A 16139-nucleotide genomic window follows, 5' to 3' on the forward strand; every position below is an offset into this window, starting at 1 on the left:
ATGCCCGCTAAAGATTCTTGGTGCCAGATACCACAGGCCACCTTTAAATGTCTTGTGGAGATCCAGTTTTGGGTGGATGAGGGTGACTACTAGAGATGAGCAAACCTAAAGTAAGTCCGGGTTTGCATGAACCTGAACACTCAGCATTTACCTCCCGCCACCTGGAGAAGATGGATGCATTCCTAGGGCTGCCTAGAAAATATAGGTCTCCTGTGGCTATATCTATCACTGTATCATTGTTTTCTAGGCAGCCCTAGGACATCCATCTTCTCCAGTGGAAGTCAAATGTTGAGTGTTCGGGTTCATACAGACCGGGACTTACTGTAAGGGTCCTATTCCATGGGCCGAGGAGGGCCCGATCAACGATGTAAACGAGCGGCGATCTGCTAGATCGCCCCTCGTTTACTGTGCCTATTCCACGGCCCGATGATCGTTGAGCGAGGGCTGCAGGGACATCGTTACCGATGTCCTTGCAGCCCTTGCAGCATCATACATTACCTGTCCAGGCTTCTTCTCCACGCTTTCTTCATCCCCGAGTCCCGCGCTCTAACTTCAGAATGGCCGGTCAGCTGACAGGCCACACTCAGCCAATCACAGGCCGCGGCGGTCCCGGGGCCCCGGGGCTGACCGGCCATTCTGATGATAGAGCGCGCGGGACCCGGGGATGAAGACAGCGCGGAGAAGAAGCCTGGACAGGTAATGTATGATGCTGCTGCTTGTCAAATCGTCGGTCGCCCGCCGTGCACCACTATTCAACCGTAGCGATGCGCGGTGGGGGAACGATGATTTTAGGTCTGGCCCTAAATGAACGATCAGCCGTTGACACAATCATCGGCTGATCGTTCTGTCTATTTCACCGAACGATAATCGGCCGAATCGGGCCAAATGGGGCCAATTCGGCCGATTATCGTTACTGTAAAATAGGTCCCTAAGTGCGTTCATCTCTAGTCACTACACAATATTAGGCGGTGGTATATAAATGTAAATATCTTGGCTTCTCTTCCCTCACTCCTTTCCCAGACTTTGTTTTCCTATAGGTGTTTTGTTCCCTGTGTTAAAATCAAGTCCGGGCCTCGATATGTTATGAATGGAATGTATGCTTGCAGCAGTCTCATCATGTTAAATCCACATATATGATATATTACGTTGGTTTAGTTACTTTAGATGAAAGTTTATCTCCAGTTATATGTGTTATATGTTTACAGATATCTTCAGAAGAAACACTTTCTCAATATTACTATTATATATTAGGCTTAATGGAGGTATGTCCCTGTGCCCCCAAAGCACCAACCACAGAAATGCCCAATAAGCCAGTCAGTGATTGAGGCGGGACATTTCTGTAGTCGCTGACTGGCTGAGCGGCTAGTTTGGAGGAAAACTGGAGATCAGCATTTGTCAGTGAGCTGGTGATACTGCGCTGCTGACGGCTGCAGGGCCACCTATCCTGGGTGAGCGCACCATTCATATATTTGTACGCTGGCTGGCTGGACTTCTGGCACAGACAGCGTCTCCAACAATATGTCTGTGCCGGAGGAAAGGAGAAGAGAGTTGCACGGGGAGAGATGTTGCTGTGGTTGAGCCTGCATTAGGTTAGTTTGTTTCTGATGTGCGAGGGGGGCTTTACTATGGGTAGAGCACATGCGGAGGGGGCATTACTATAGGAAAGCAGCATTAATATGGGGAGGGGGCATTACCATAAGGGGAGCACATGGTGGCATTACTAAAAGAGGAGCACACAGGGGGCATTACTAAAGTAGAGCACAAAGGGGGCCATTACGATAGGGGAACACACAGGGGGGCATTACTATAAGTAGAGCACAAGGGGGGCCATTACAATAGGGGTCTGCATAGAGGGGGCTACTAACTATAGGGGCCAGGGGGAGTATTACTATAGGAGATGGCACAGAAGGGGGGGCACCTACTATATGAAGACTGCACAAAAGGGGCCACCTACTATATAAGGGCTTCACAGAGGGGCCAGACTGCTATATAGGGGGACAGGGGATCTAACCATGATGTGCTGGAGCAAGTAGCCTTAAATGTTTCTCTGGCAAATTCTGGACAGAGGATTCATGGCCCAGGCAGAATGGAGAGAAAAAGTGAACGACTGATCAGAGAAGACACCCCCTGTGAGTCACTGGATGTAACTGTGTAGTGTCCCAGTAAAGTAATTGGTATCAGGTTCTCACAGTGGGATATAGTCAGTGGGATCTATATAGTGTATTCTGTGTTTTCCCCCACTAGGTGTCACTACTGTGTTTTCATATGCCTTATGTTCTGCATAGCTGAAGGAATTTACTGGGTTAAATATTTTCTGTCACATGTTATTCTTATGTCCAATCACAGGTGCAGGTTGGTTCCCTCCTTCTTCTATCCTATCTTCGTCTTTTTCTCTATAAAAGGAGGTTAGTTCCTTGTGGGAGGAGTCTTGGGTCATCTTCTAATGAGGAGTTGGAGAGAAAAAGACGCACAGAAAGAGTGTTCCAAGTCAGCAAGTAACGTCAGCTAGCATGCAGTGCTAGAACCCGTCAGGAGGAAAGGACGTCCTCTGAGGATGACCTTGTCCACACCAGGGATACATTCTACAAGATACAGGGCAGTATACTTGAATATGGTACTGAACCAGCAGGACAAAGCTGCCACTTGCCTACGTATCCTACTGTAATGCACGGCTATTCTACAAGGTTTTGGGAAGCTTCCCCAGCACAGGGACCTGGGGCCTCGTACTACCCTTATAGGACGGGTATCCCAACACTGTAGGGCATTAGGCGGTCAAGATACGTAAATAGTTTGTTGTTTTTCTCTAAATTGGCCGGGCCCTCAAGACGCTCCTGTACTTGCACTTCTGGTGTTCCAGCCTCTTCTACCTCTCACCTGCACCTGCAGTTACGAAAGGCCTTGTTTTGTGTTGCACTGAAAAAGTACCACAGTAAGCCGTGGTTATTCTCGTTAAGCTACTGGACTCTGTCAATCATACACATCTACACACCAGCTAACACTTGGGTTATCCAAACCTGTGGAAGCAGTGCCTGTCTGACTGGGGGTGGGTATCAATGCCACTTCTGGCTACTGTGACAAGTGCCCAAGAGGCCTACACCCACCTAGCAGCCACATCACTGCCAGAGCTACCCCGGCCAACAGCACCCCATACTGCTTCGCCGCAACTGCACTCTCCTATAGGGTCTGTATTATTAGTGGTCATGGTGTGGAAATATTATGTAGCGGTATGATTGATAATGTCTTTCTGTTTTCTTCAGTTGCAGTATGAAGGCAATATGTAATCACTGTATGGTGGTAATATTTATTGTCAACAATGTTGTAAGATAACTGTGTATGTATTGGGGCACTTTGAGGGCATTATACTGTATGTGGAGACATACAACGGCCGATGTTCATGCAGAGTGGGAAGTCGCCTAAAAATGCAAAAACTGCTCAGGAAAGACCAAAGCGATTATCGGCCGTATTTGTCCTATACCGACCGTTACGGCTGATAATTGCTTGGTGTAATAGAAGGCAACGATCAGCCAACATGCAAGAGGAGCGGCAGCAGCAGACCCCGCTATCTTCTATGGGCTGCCCAGACGATCTAGCGATCACCCGGGCAGACCCCCCCCCCCCCCCCCCCTCAGCTCCCTGCAGCCCCCCCTGCTCTTACCTGCTCGCCGCTCACACGTGTAAAAGGGCTGGCAGCAAGCGGGGAACGAAGAGCAAGCGAGCACTGAACTGACAGGTCGGCACTCGTTTGCTCCTCTGCATCGCCCTGTATATCAGTGAATTGTGAAAAAAAATCATTTGGGACTGGGTTATTCCTATAGATTTGTGTTTATTTTGGTTTATTTAGTAACCACATACATGGTTATTATTAGCCTTCTATTAAGGTGAACTTTACTACAGCCGCTCCCTGGTATTAGCCATTAAACACAAGTGTTTGCCTTTCTAAGTATATATCCCCAGGAATGTCTTAATGGGTTCTGACATCTCCTCTCCTACTAATATAATATGTTGAATAGGGAAAACAGAGTCTGGAAGAAAATCGGGGTGGGGACCATCATAGGATCTTACTTCCCCATCTTGTCCATGTTTTCACAAGCCTTCTCTTTGAGATTGTGCAACATTCCTCTAGGCACTACATAAAAAGGTATTTCTAGCAAGAAGTTTCTGGTCTAAAAGGAAGGGGCTGTTTCAACCACACGTCACTACTTGTTCAACCTGTTTCACTGCTCTTGTACAAAACCCAAGCCCCCTTCCTAGAGTTTTGTTCACTTACTCACCACAGTGTCCGAGAACACCAGAGGGTGAAGATGACGGCCTTCAAGGGAATATGGACAAGGCAATTCTGGACCTCCATGGCTGGAGAATTTTTGGCAGTTTTCCTTTTTCTGGTAGTAAGTTTGGGATCCACCACAGGGATGAACATACCTGGACCTTCAGATACACATATTGCCTTCTGCTTTGGACTAAGCATTGCCATACTGATTCATTGCTTTGGACACATATGTGAAGCTTTCTTGAATCCTGCTGTGGCAGTGGCTATGATATGTACCAGAAAAATATCAGTGGCCAAAGGAATATTTTACATTATTATCCAATGTGTGGCTGCTATTGCTGGTACTGGAGTGGTCGCCCTTATTACACCACAAGAAAAATGGCCGGTTGGAATTACCAAGGTAAATGTGACCGATGACGTTCAGGGAACATGATTCCAGAGTAAATGACCTAGTTCTTCTTGTCTGTGACTAAGTAAAATTATTATTGTAAGTCAAGACTAAGGGTTTAGTTTAAGCATTTGAGTCTATCTAGTTATCTGTCCATAAGATTAGTATAGTCAAGTCATCTATAAAGGTAATCTTAGAGTATCACTGTTGTTTCTCAAAAACTTTTGACATGTCATAGAGACATGTCAAAAGTTTTCATTGGTCCTGGTCTGAGAAGCTGGTCCTTTACTGGCTCTGTGTCATGTGATCAGTCAGACTTATCAGTCGGGCTCCTTAGAGCTCCATTTTAAGTCCAACTGATCACGTGACACAGAGACGGGAGAGAATACTCAGACCCGGGCCCATCAAAACTTGACATGACACTATGACATGTCAAAAGTTTTGTGAAACGACAGGTACACTTTAAGTTTAAAGTTAGACACTATACGACATGCAATATATAACATGATCCTGATACATAACCTGTCTGTTACTTTTGGGTCGGCAGTACACTGTCAGACAAAAGCTTGTGGTGCGGACAGCTATACCTCCCTACCAGCCCATACATGGACATGTGCTCTGATTAGAAAGAGTAGGGTAAAAGCCAGGTACCTCTGGCAGTAACTGGCTGTGGCTTCTCTTCTCTAAGAACAAATGGATTAGTTATGCTGAAATCCAACTGCTGAATCCCTTGCTCCTCCAACCTTAACTGGTCCCACCAAAACTAGTAGGCTCATCGGACGTTAAAGAGGACCTATCAAATGGAAAACAGGATGGTAAAAAATGTCCATGGTAAGGGCCCTATTATATGGAGCAATTATCTTCCAAATCAGACTAATTTGGGAAGATATCACTCCGTGTAATAAAGTCAAGCCAATCATTGGCTGATCGTTGTCTTTCAACATTTTTTAAAATCATCAGCTGCCGATCGCACATCACTACGTGTAATAGCCATGCGCAGCCAATGGCTCATGATAGTGTAAAGAAAATAATACAGATTATACTTACCTGTTTAGGCTCCCTCAGTGTCCTGCTGCCTTTTCCCTGAATTCCCTGCTCACCACAGCCGACTCTGAAGCCATCTCTGAAGGGATAGGCTGCTCAGCCAATCACTAGCACTGTCCTATCTCAGTCAGTAGCTGAGGGGGCTTCCCCATCAGAGACAGCTTCAGAAGCTTTAGCGACAGCTGCGGTTAGCGGGGAAAAAACAACCGGTCACCAGGGGAGCCTGGACAGGTAAGTATTATTTTCTATAGAAAGAAAAGGCTGCACAGATATCGCTTACAAGCCACTTATTAAGCCCTGTAAATGAGCATCAATCTAACAGTTTGAAACTTGCTTACAGCGATCATCGGGTTGGGTAACATTACAGAGAGCTTGTGGGCATGCCTTTTCTTTTTCTTTTTTTTTTTTTTAAAGAAGCTTTTGTTATAATGCAAATAAGGCTCGAGTGGCCTGGGGGAGTTCCCCAGCACAGCAAGAGCACAAAAAGTCCAGCCCATGTCCTCTTATCTAGTGGCAGTCAGTCAAATGGGTTAGGTTGGTGAAAGCAGGCTGGGGGGCAGGGATAAAGAGGACATAAGGCTGACCTACAGAAATAGTGCCACCCTTGTCGATAGACTGTATCTGGTACTACAGTCTATCCTCATTCACATGTATAGTATTAAGCTACAATACCAAATACAATATATGGGCAGTAGTGGTACTGTGTCTGATTTCCATCCATCATTTTTCCATTCATTAAAGTTCTTATCTAATTATAAATTCAGAAGTCCATTGAATAATTATATTGAATCCTTACATCACTGGAAACAATAAATTTGTTTTGTTCTCTTATTTAACTGAAACTCCATTTACAAATATTTTTCTTACTATGTTGAGAGGAATTCTTATTTACTCCCTTTCTTGCTCAGCAACATAGAACACTGTTCATACATGACAGCTTCTGGAGTGCCATATGTATAGTCTAAGATCTATTTGGCCTGCTGCCTCCACAATGCTGGTGGCAGCCAATAAAAGTGAATGCAGTCACGTTGACTGTTCCTAGAAATCCAGACCTGATGGATTTCTGCCAGCAGTCAGGTTGCAGTAACTTGCACATTTCGATGCCAACACCTTTACTTTCATTAGCTGCCAAGCAGACAGAGACAGTGCAATACAGAGATCTTTGGCCACAAGAAATATCACATGGCTAAAGTCACTATGTAGCCCTAGCCTAATGAGTGAATTTTACCAAACAGAAAACTAGAAAACTATTAAATTAATGTAAAGTGGTTCATAATTCTCTTTAATAGAACGTAGACTTTGCTTGGAAATTAACCATGTAAGTATGGTATAGTATGGACAATATCTGGTGGTCTAGCCTGGAATCAAATGATACGTCTTATGTGGAAGTAAATCATATAAAATAACTGTACACGTCATGTCTTACCCACATTTTCAATTACAGGAGCATGAGACTTTATCACACGGACAGGCCCTTCTGGTGGAAACCATTATCACATTCCAGTTGGTCTTCACCATATTTGCTTCATGTGATAAGAAAAGAAGTGATATTAAAGTTCCCATTCCTCTCATCATTGGCTTATCGGTTACCATTGGACATCTGTTTGCAGTAAGTGTACGCCTCTTTATAGTGGAGTATAATGGTTATAGTGGATTATAATAGATGTGCTGGAATGGTGTAAAGCTTTCCACATGGTGAAGACAGCTGTTTATTAGGCTGACAGCCATCTCCTCCTAACCCCATACACATATACACTCAGCAGAGTGTGCATGCTTTCTGCCAGACTCATCTCATAGTGGCGTACCTCCTTTTAGTACTTAAGATCCCCATATACGTCATACTTATGAGACTCCACTGATAGATGATGTAGATGGAGATGGGGTCAGGTGTGATAATCACTGCCTGACCTCCTTTTTTTCTGTAGGGATAAGCCTCCACCACCAGAGCACTGTGGCTGTGGCTTACCCGTCTCTATAGAGAACATGGGGACATTCGTCGGACCTTAAAGAATCACACATATTAAATTCCAGCCTCTCATCATCTTTTATATAGGGATAGTCTAGAAACCACCTTAAAGAGGATGTACCACCAGGTCAAATGACAGGACCTCTGTCATTGCCAACAAAGGATATATAACAAAGTATTGAGATGAAATTTTGTTACTGACAAAATACTTATTTTCCACCATAATTTGCAAATAAATTCTTACAAAATCAGACAATGTGATTTTCTGGATTTGTTTTCTCATTTTGTCTCCCATAGTTGAGGTCTACATATGGTGTCAATTACAGACGCCTCTCATCTTTTTAAGTGGTGGAACTTGCACTATTGGTGACTGACTAAATACTTTTTTTCCCACTGTATCAATGTTTTCCAAGACTCCCAAAATTGCATCCAAAATCTTCAGCCATCGGTAATCAAATACAGAGTGATCAGCTTCTGATGAACCCGAGCACACTTGAAGTTCGCTCATCTCTAGTTGTAAAGACATAGCAAAATTTTTATTTTGATGACAGTGCCCATTAAAGTATTCTGTCTTCATGTCGTACAACAAAATTTTTTCAAAGTTTACAGAGTTTTATGACTGTGAATGTTACAAATTGGCCACAAAGTTCTACATATGAGATCAGCAGAAATGTAGCCACCAGACAGGTCACATGTCACATACCTTATGTAGGTTCTAGTTACGTGAGAGTTGTTCGCACCTATACGTTCCTCAGCCCATCCCCTAGTGTAGGCGGCAGATAGAGATTACGCCGTTGCTGTATAAGCAGTCTTCTGTTATTTCTGACATTTGTAACTGGTTATATCATTTTTACATGAAACTTGTCTTCCTTAATACGGTCTTGCTGGCGCTTGTTGTTTTCTTTTACCTCTTTTCTGCCTCACCCATTAAGATCAATATTTTTTTATTTTTCAATGACATACAGTATAAGAGATTCATTATTGCGGCAGCCTTCATTTTAGCTTTTGATGTACTGAAAAACCAAAAATATAATTGTGTAGCTTTGTGTGGATTATTTTATTATTAATTGCTTTTTTAGGCTATGTTCACACTACGTAAAACTACGCCGCAGAACTATGGCTGTAGTTTTGAGGGTGGAACATAGCCTAAATTGTAATGGGATCCCGGCCGGAGCGTACACACAACGTATGCGCTCCGGCCGGGATCCTATGCGGCGCTGGAAAAAACTGACATGTCAGTTTTCTGCGGCCGGAATCCAGTGAATTTCGGCCGCAGAAAGCCCTGTCAGTTCAAACAGTAAAGCGAGCGGCTCCGGCTGCTCGCTTCACTGTGGGCTATGGGAAGCTCTGATGCGGGCGCACGCTGATGCGCCCGCATCAGAGCTCTGCAGCCGGACGGATCACCCGGCCGGTACTTAAGTATCGGCCGCGATGATCCGGGCACAGACCGGCCGTTCCGTGACCCGGCCAGGGTCACGGAACGGCCAGTCTGATACGCAGTGTGAACATAGCCTTAACCTGTTTTTATTGTTTTTATTTTGCTACACTTCTTTAAACATTTGAAAATATTCTATTTCAATTATTATTAGATATTTTTTAGAGATTATTAGAGATTTTTTCGTTATACTTTTAAAAACCGGTTTCTTTTCTTTTCCTTTTTTTAAAAAAATGCTTTTTAGTTCCCTTATTAGACAAGTTATCAAGTTATGATAACAACATAATGAGAAAGAAAATCTTGAAATAAAAACATTTATTTGGCTGTTGGGTCTGGATGTAAATTGTGGTGAGAAAAATTACTTTATATGTAACACTTTTACACAGAAAATTGCAACGTTTCTCTGTATTTAAAAAAAATTAAGGCTGCAAAGAAGAGTAGGTGTGGTTTTCTGGACAAGGTCTCAAAATGTGTAAATGTTGGTGCAAATTTAGGTCCGTTTATAGTGGACGTAGATTTTATTTTGCATGCAAAAAAGTCAAAATATGAGTCTCAAAATAGGACTACCCAGATATCCCTCCAGGGAAGGACCCAGCCATTGGGTGGCTCTTGTAAGGAGACCACTAAAACCACCTTATTAAGTTGCACTTTCAGCCAATATGCAGCTCAATTATGAGTCTGATGATATGACTAGGGAAATACCAAAGCCAGGTATCCATCCACAGACAGCTGTTTCTGGGTGTTGCCCCTCATCAGTGTAGAGATTTCATTTTCTGACCTTTAAGTGAGCCAACAATCATTCAACCATCAGCCATCTCTCCTGCCCGCCGCCCATCCTCCCCATACACAGGAAGTTTCAGCACAGCTAAGTGGAGGGGAGGAGTAAAATGCAGACAGCTCTGACTGTGGTTTATCTATCCCAAAACATAGGGAGCAGGCAGTGATTTTCCATCACACCCAACCCCTATTTCCACCAACATCATCTGTTAGTGGTTGGTCAGGAGTGCCCCATACACCTATAGGCTGGGTTCACACACTGTATATTTCAGGCAGTATTTGGTCCTCATGTCAGGTCCTCATAGCAACCAAAACCAGGAGTGGATTGAAAACACAGAAAGGCTCTGTTCACACAATGTTGAAATTGAGTGGATGGCCGTCATATAACGGTAAATAACTGCCATCATTTCAATATAACAGCCGTTGTTTTAAAATAACAGCAAAAATTTGCCATTAAATGACGGCCATCCACTCAATTACAACATTATGTGAACATAGCCTTTCTGTGTTTTCAATCCACTCCTGGTTTTGGTTGCTATACAGCCTCACAAATACAGCCTCAAATATACATAGTGTGAACCCAGCCATAAATTACGGCCAAACCCACTGTGAGTGGCAGATGCAGCCTTCAAAAGTCTAAAGTGTATGGTGACCTTAACTTACCTTTTAATAATTGGATAAAATCACTTTTTACTTAGATTGAGAATAGAAACATTAGTTTTAGTAAATCAGGGGGGGGCTATTGTATCATGACTTTTACATGATGCATTATTACTTGATGCTCTAATAATAATAATCCTTTATGTACAATCTGTTTCATGTAATAAATGGTATTCTATACACATACACTATGCTCATCCTGTTGTCTCCATCAGATTCCGTACACTGGAGCCAGCATGAACCCAGCCAGATCACTCGGAACCAGTGTTGTGTTCAACAGATGGGACAACCATTGGGTAAGTTGTAGAATGACGACAATTTGAAGATTTTTCTTACATTTTAACCCCTAGCTGCACCAGTCAGTTATAATAAGTCCTTGTAGGAGGTTAGTTTCAGCACGGGGACGTACTATAACTGACCTGCTTCAGATGCTCACATAAGCAGTGACCGGAAGCAGCAATTGAATTGTCCCCCAAAGGGGGGTCCAGCATCGGCAATTGGGCATTGGTGAATCAGTAACAGTAACTGGTATGGTAAAAAATACATAGGATTACAATTGAAATCTCTGCAAACAAAATGCTAACTTGAACTCTTACTTTGCAGTTATTCCTGTGAAATGCCCAAAGGGTTAAAAAACTGTATGAGTGTAAATTTGAATACTTGAAAGGGTGAAGATTTCAAAATGGGGTAAATTATGGGGATTTCTAGTATACAGGTCTCTAAAATATACTCCAAAACTGAACTGGAGCCTAAAGAATTTCTCAGTTTGAAATTTTCATGAAAATTGCTACTAAACATTTACGGCCTCTAACATCCTTAAAAAGTAAAAGCATGTTCACCAAATGCTGCTAATATAAAGTAGACATGTTCTAGTAGTCATAATTTATGTAGTATTACTGTTTTCCTTATTGGCACCTTCAAATGTAGAGAAATGCAATTTTTTTAAAAATTTTAACAACATTTTGGAGTTTTTTACAAAAATAATATAAAGCTATAAACCCAAATTTACCACTAACATAAAGTAGAATATGTCTAAAAAAACAATCTTGGAATCACAAGGAGTGGTAAAAGCATTTCAAAGTTATTGAGGCTTAAAGTGACACATGTCATATTTGAAAGATCTGGCGGTGTCATAAACGCCAAAACAGGCTGTGTCCTCTGAGGGTTAATTAATCACATTAAAATAAAGTCCTAAAAATGTAATTTTTCAAGTAATCTAATTTGTCTGATATGTTGCAAATATAGTGGGAGAATATTTTATGCCCTATTCATTCCTTTAAAACAAGTTATTCTGAACTCCAAGGTTATGTACACACTAGAGATGAGCGAACCTGGAGCATGCTCAAGTCCATCCGAACCCGATCGTTCAGCATTTGATTAGCTGTGGCTGCTGAAGTTGGATAAAGCTCTAAGGTTGTCTGGAAAACATTGATAGAGCCAATGACTATATCCATGTTTTCCACATAGCCTTAGGGCTTTATTCAACTTCAGCAGCCACCGCTAATCAAATGCCGAACGATCAGGTTTGGATGGACTCGAGCATGCTCCAGGTTCGTTCATCTCTATAACACACATGTTATTTTGGGCTGTTTTGGGGGTATAAAATAAAATTTAAAAAAAAGGCCAAAAAAGTTCTTTGTTTTACCACTGTGTTATGTTAAGTTGGGTGGTGATTATTCATCACTCCTGACCCCTTTATCCACCAACATCATCTGTTATTGCAAAAAAAGAGCCAGTGGAGCCTCATTCAAGAGTCTCAAAACACAGGACTAGCCAGATATCCCTCCGGGAAGGACCCAGCCACGGGGCAGCTCCTGTAGGGAAACCACCAAAACCACCAAAATAAGTGGCCCTATAAGTCCATGTAATGACAAGGGAAAAACCAAGGCCAGGTGTCCATCCATAGACAGCTGTTTCGGGGTGTTGCCCCTCATCAGTGTGGAGCAGGATTCTGGCTAGGTGGGAGCAATGCCTAGTAGAGCCATAAGAGAAACAAATTGCTGAACTCAGGGAGACCAGCCAAAGATAATACTGCCAGCTGCTAGTGAAAGCGCTCAATGCAGTGAAATCCTAGGTACATTGCCCCCTAAAAAAATTAAATATGCAAAAAAACAGCCCGTGGAGTCTCACTCAAGTGTCTCAAAACACAGGACTTGCCAGATATCCCTCCGGGAAGGACCCAGTCAAGGCGTGGCATTGAGCGCTTTAAATAGCAGCCGGCAGTGTTATCTTTGGCTGGTCTTCCCGAGATCAGTGATCTGTTTCTCTTATCATCTGTTATTGGTCGTTTGGGAGTGCCCAATAAGCCTTATACCAGGGTTGAGGAACCTTCGGTCCTCCAGCTGTTGCAAAACTACAATTCCTATCGTGTCTTGCTTTTGCTGTCCAGGCACAATGGGAATTGTAGTTTTGCAACAGCTGGGGGGGCGAAGGTTCCCCATCCCTGACTTATACTGAGGGCAGTAGCGGCCACAAGCAGCAGGTATGGCAGACAAAAGTATTAGGTGTATGGGTATCTTTAATTCCCAGACATTGCCAGTCATTACGGCTTTAAAATTGAGTGTCAGGATCTGTATTTGCTTGTATGGCTGTATTTTGGAACATATTGTGGGCTATATATGTCCCAAAAGAAAAGGTTTTGCTATAACCCAAAATAAAATACTGTAAAGTACTTATGAAAAGTATAGAATTTACTTGTCTAGTAAAGTCCCTCACTTTACAAGTTCACTCCAGAGGGACCACATTACCGTAGTGTTCAATAGAGTATAATAAAATCAAAGAGTGAGACTTTAGTGTTGTGTGCTAAGGCATTTGTATTAGTATACTTTGTTATACATGTACTATAATAAACTAGGCTATGAAGTTATAGACAATGTAGATAAGGCATGTACTGGCTAAGATATAATATACAGATAATGCACACAATCAATGGAAACCACAGTGACTAGCTTAATGATTATACAGCAGGAACAACTGAAGTTAAAACTGTTTTCGAGATACCTGAGTTGGCTATCAAGGTGTTCTCATAAAGTAAATATCATTTACTAAATATAATAAATAGGGTCAATATTTCATAAGTACTATATATAATAAATGATATTTACTTTATGAGAACACCTCGAGAGCCAATTTAAGTATCTATAGCTCTCTATTACGTATGTCTTGGGGTATAAGATGTCCCAATACACATTACACTTTTGCCGGCCGTAACTGCTGTTGGTATATGGGGCTCTCCCCACTGACCACTGACAGATGATGCCAGTGGAGATAGGGGTCATTGGAATGGCCGGCCTAGAGGTCTAGGCCAAACCCCCTCTAGGTCGGCCCATTCCAATGGCCGGCAAGGAGGTGGGGCCTAGACTTAGGTGACATAATGGAGTGCGGGGCCTACGGCGGCAATATGGGTGGAGCAATGTGGCGCAGCGGGAGCGGGTGTGAAGCCCCACCCAGGTGTAAGAGATGAAAACTGCACAATTTAGGCTTTACAGCTGTGTAGAAAAGTCCTCATCCAGAAAGGGGGTGACAGTGACACTTTAAGCTATCTAAATAGATAGTTCCGAAAACAATAGCTTAGTGGTTTACTGTAGTAATAAAAAGAAAGCAGGAGGTTATACAAAGAAGCAAACAAGGAGAAGATATACAGATAACCTGTCTGAGGGGGGGAGGCTGTCCATGGGATGGATATCCAAGACAAACCTGGTTGGAGAGTAGTTTCGAAACATGACTCCACCTGAGCAACCATGTACATATGAACTATGAAGTTTCAAAAGACCTCCCTTGTTCTTTGTGCACCCGAATTTTAAATATTCTTGGGCGTACTCATCCGTCGATTTTAAATTTGGCCCCGCCCCTTTTGCCCGCCCTTGGCTTAAACCTCTTACTAAATCTGGCCAGGCGTGTGCCCAAACCCGCACTCGGCATACCAAATCTATTTGTAGATTTGAATCATCATAATAATTATGATAAATGAGACGCAGGAGCAGGCCACACCTCCTGCCCACCTTAACATCCCTCTCCCAAGATACGGCAGGCATACACCAGAGAGAATGGGTGAATCTGCACCTTCTCCTTGGCGTACAGCACGGCCATAGGTTTGATAAATGTCGCCCTTCGTCTCCACCCCTTCTCAAACTTTAAGAGAGAACCTTCACCCCCCCTTTACATTTGAGCAGGTGGAGACCAATTTAATATAATCTATTAAAGAATGTGGATCCTCAACCCCCAACAAGTACATGTCTAAAGGTATAAACCATCCAATAGATGCTTTCTGACTGGATGCCAATAGGGATGGTGTGAACCAAGTCGTACGAACCCGAACTCTCGGAAATGATTCCGGCTGTCTGCCCGCTCCGTGGAGAGGGTGGATACAGCGGGAGGACCGCCTGGAAAACTGGCATACAGCCATAGCCATAGGCTGTATCCCAGTTTTCCAGGCGGTCCTCCCGCCGTATCCACCCGCTGCTCGGAGCGGGCAGACAGCGGGAATCGAATGCCGAGCGTTCGGGTTCATACCAACATGAACCTCGGCAGTTTCGGACCATCCCTAGTTTCCAAGTAATAAAATATCCTGGAGACATATAAGATAAACATAGACTAGAAACATGTCTAGAAACAGAGAAAGCAGAAAGAGTAAACCCCTCCATATACATTCTATTCATGGTATCTGAATCACATAATTTAATATGATATAACCCTACTATACATATACTCTAAAAGTATTTGTATTTCCCAACAGATCTACTGGGTCGGACCTATGATGGGCGCCATTCTTGCTAGTTTCATCTACGAATACTTGTTCTGTCCAGATCCTGAACTCAAACTACGGACGCAGGTCAGTTTCCGGAGAAACCCAAATGAAGATGAATCCGTCCAGTTGACAGTGAGGCCGGGAGGAGAATACAACAAACTAGAGACAACTGCATAACATTACCGGATGTGTATCTAGTACGCTACAGTGTTGCTCGTGCCTTCCATTGTAGTGCGCGATCGTGTATGTGATATAGAGAGGACAGAAGCTGCCTTTGGGAGAAACAAGTGGGGAAATGCCACTGGTTATTTATTCTGCAAATGTTACCGCATTCATAGTGCGTCTTATTTCTGTTCATTTTGTGAGAATTTTTCCGTTATTATTAAGTTATGTGTTGAAGTATAAAAGGTTTTAAAATATTTTCTAATGTTTCTGCTGTTTGCTGTATGTATGACTAGTTATCATAGTATATATGAAAAATAAACTCAGATCCTGGCATTGAGGAACCCTCCATCTGAATACATTTCTTTTTTTTTTTTTTTTTTTAATAAAAATCTGATTCATTTGGCAACACAAGGTTTATTGGTTGGTTATTTACCAATGTATGTTCATTTAGACGCCCCTGGTCATTAAGGTGTTAAGCAGTTTGATTGACTTGTAAGACATTAGTCATAGTTCCATCAGTTTTGAATTGAATTTGGTAACACAAGAACCCAGCACAATAACATGTAGAACGGCCTATTTATGCTTCCTAATAACCTGTCAGGTCAGTGCTCGCTTGCTCCTCATTCCCCCGCCCGCTGCCAAAGCTATTACATGCGCTGACAGCGAGCAAAGAGAAGCAGGTAAGAGCAG

At 42.9% G+C, this 16139-nt stretch overlaps 1 protein-coding gene across 1 annotated transcript; it reads left to right on the top strand.

The window, feature by feature from the left end:
• The first annotated feature begins 4248 nt into the window (after nucleotides 1–4248).
• On the top strand, nucleotides 4249–15719 carry LOC138784389 (aquaporin-4-like). The gene is made up of 4 exons (XM_069959937.1): nucleotides 4249–4667; nucleotides 7144–7308; nucleotides 10753–10833; nucleotides 15273–15719. The coding sequence occupies exons 1-4, from the start codon at nucleotides 4302–4304 to the stop codon at nucleotides 15459–15461; spliced, it is 801 nt and encodes a 266-aa protein (XP_069816038.1). The 5' UTR covers nucleotides 4249–4301; the 3' UTR covers nucleotides 15462–15719.
• The last annotated feature ends 420 nt before the right edge of the window (nucleotides 15720–16139 follow it).

The sequence above is a fragment of the Dendropsophus ebraccatus genome, chromosome 2 (assembly GCF_027789765.1).
Source record: "Dendropsophus ebraccatus isolate aDenEbr1 chromosome 2, aDenEbr1.pat, whole genome shotgun sequence".
NCBI lineage: Eukaryota > Metazoa > Chordata > Amphibia > Anura > Hylidae > Dendropsophus > Dendropsophus ebraccatus.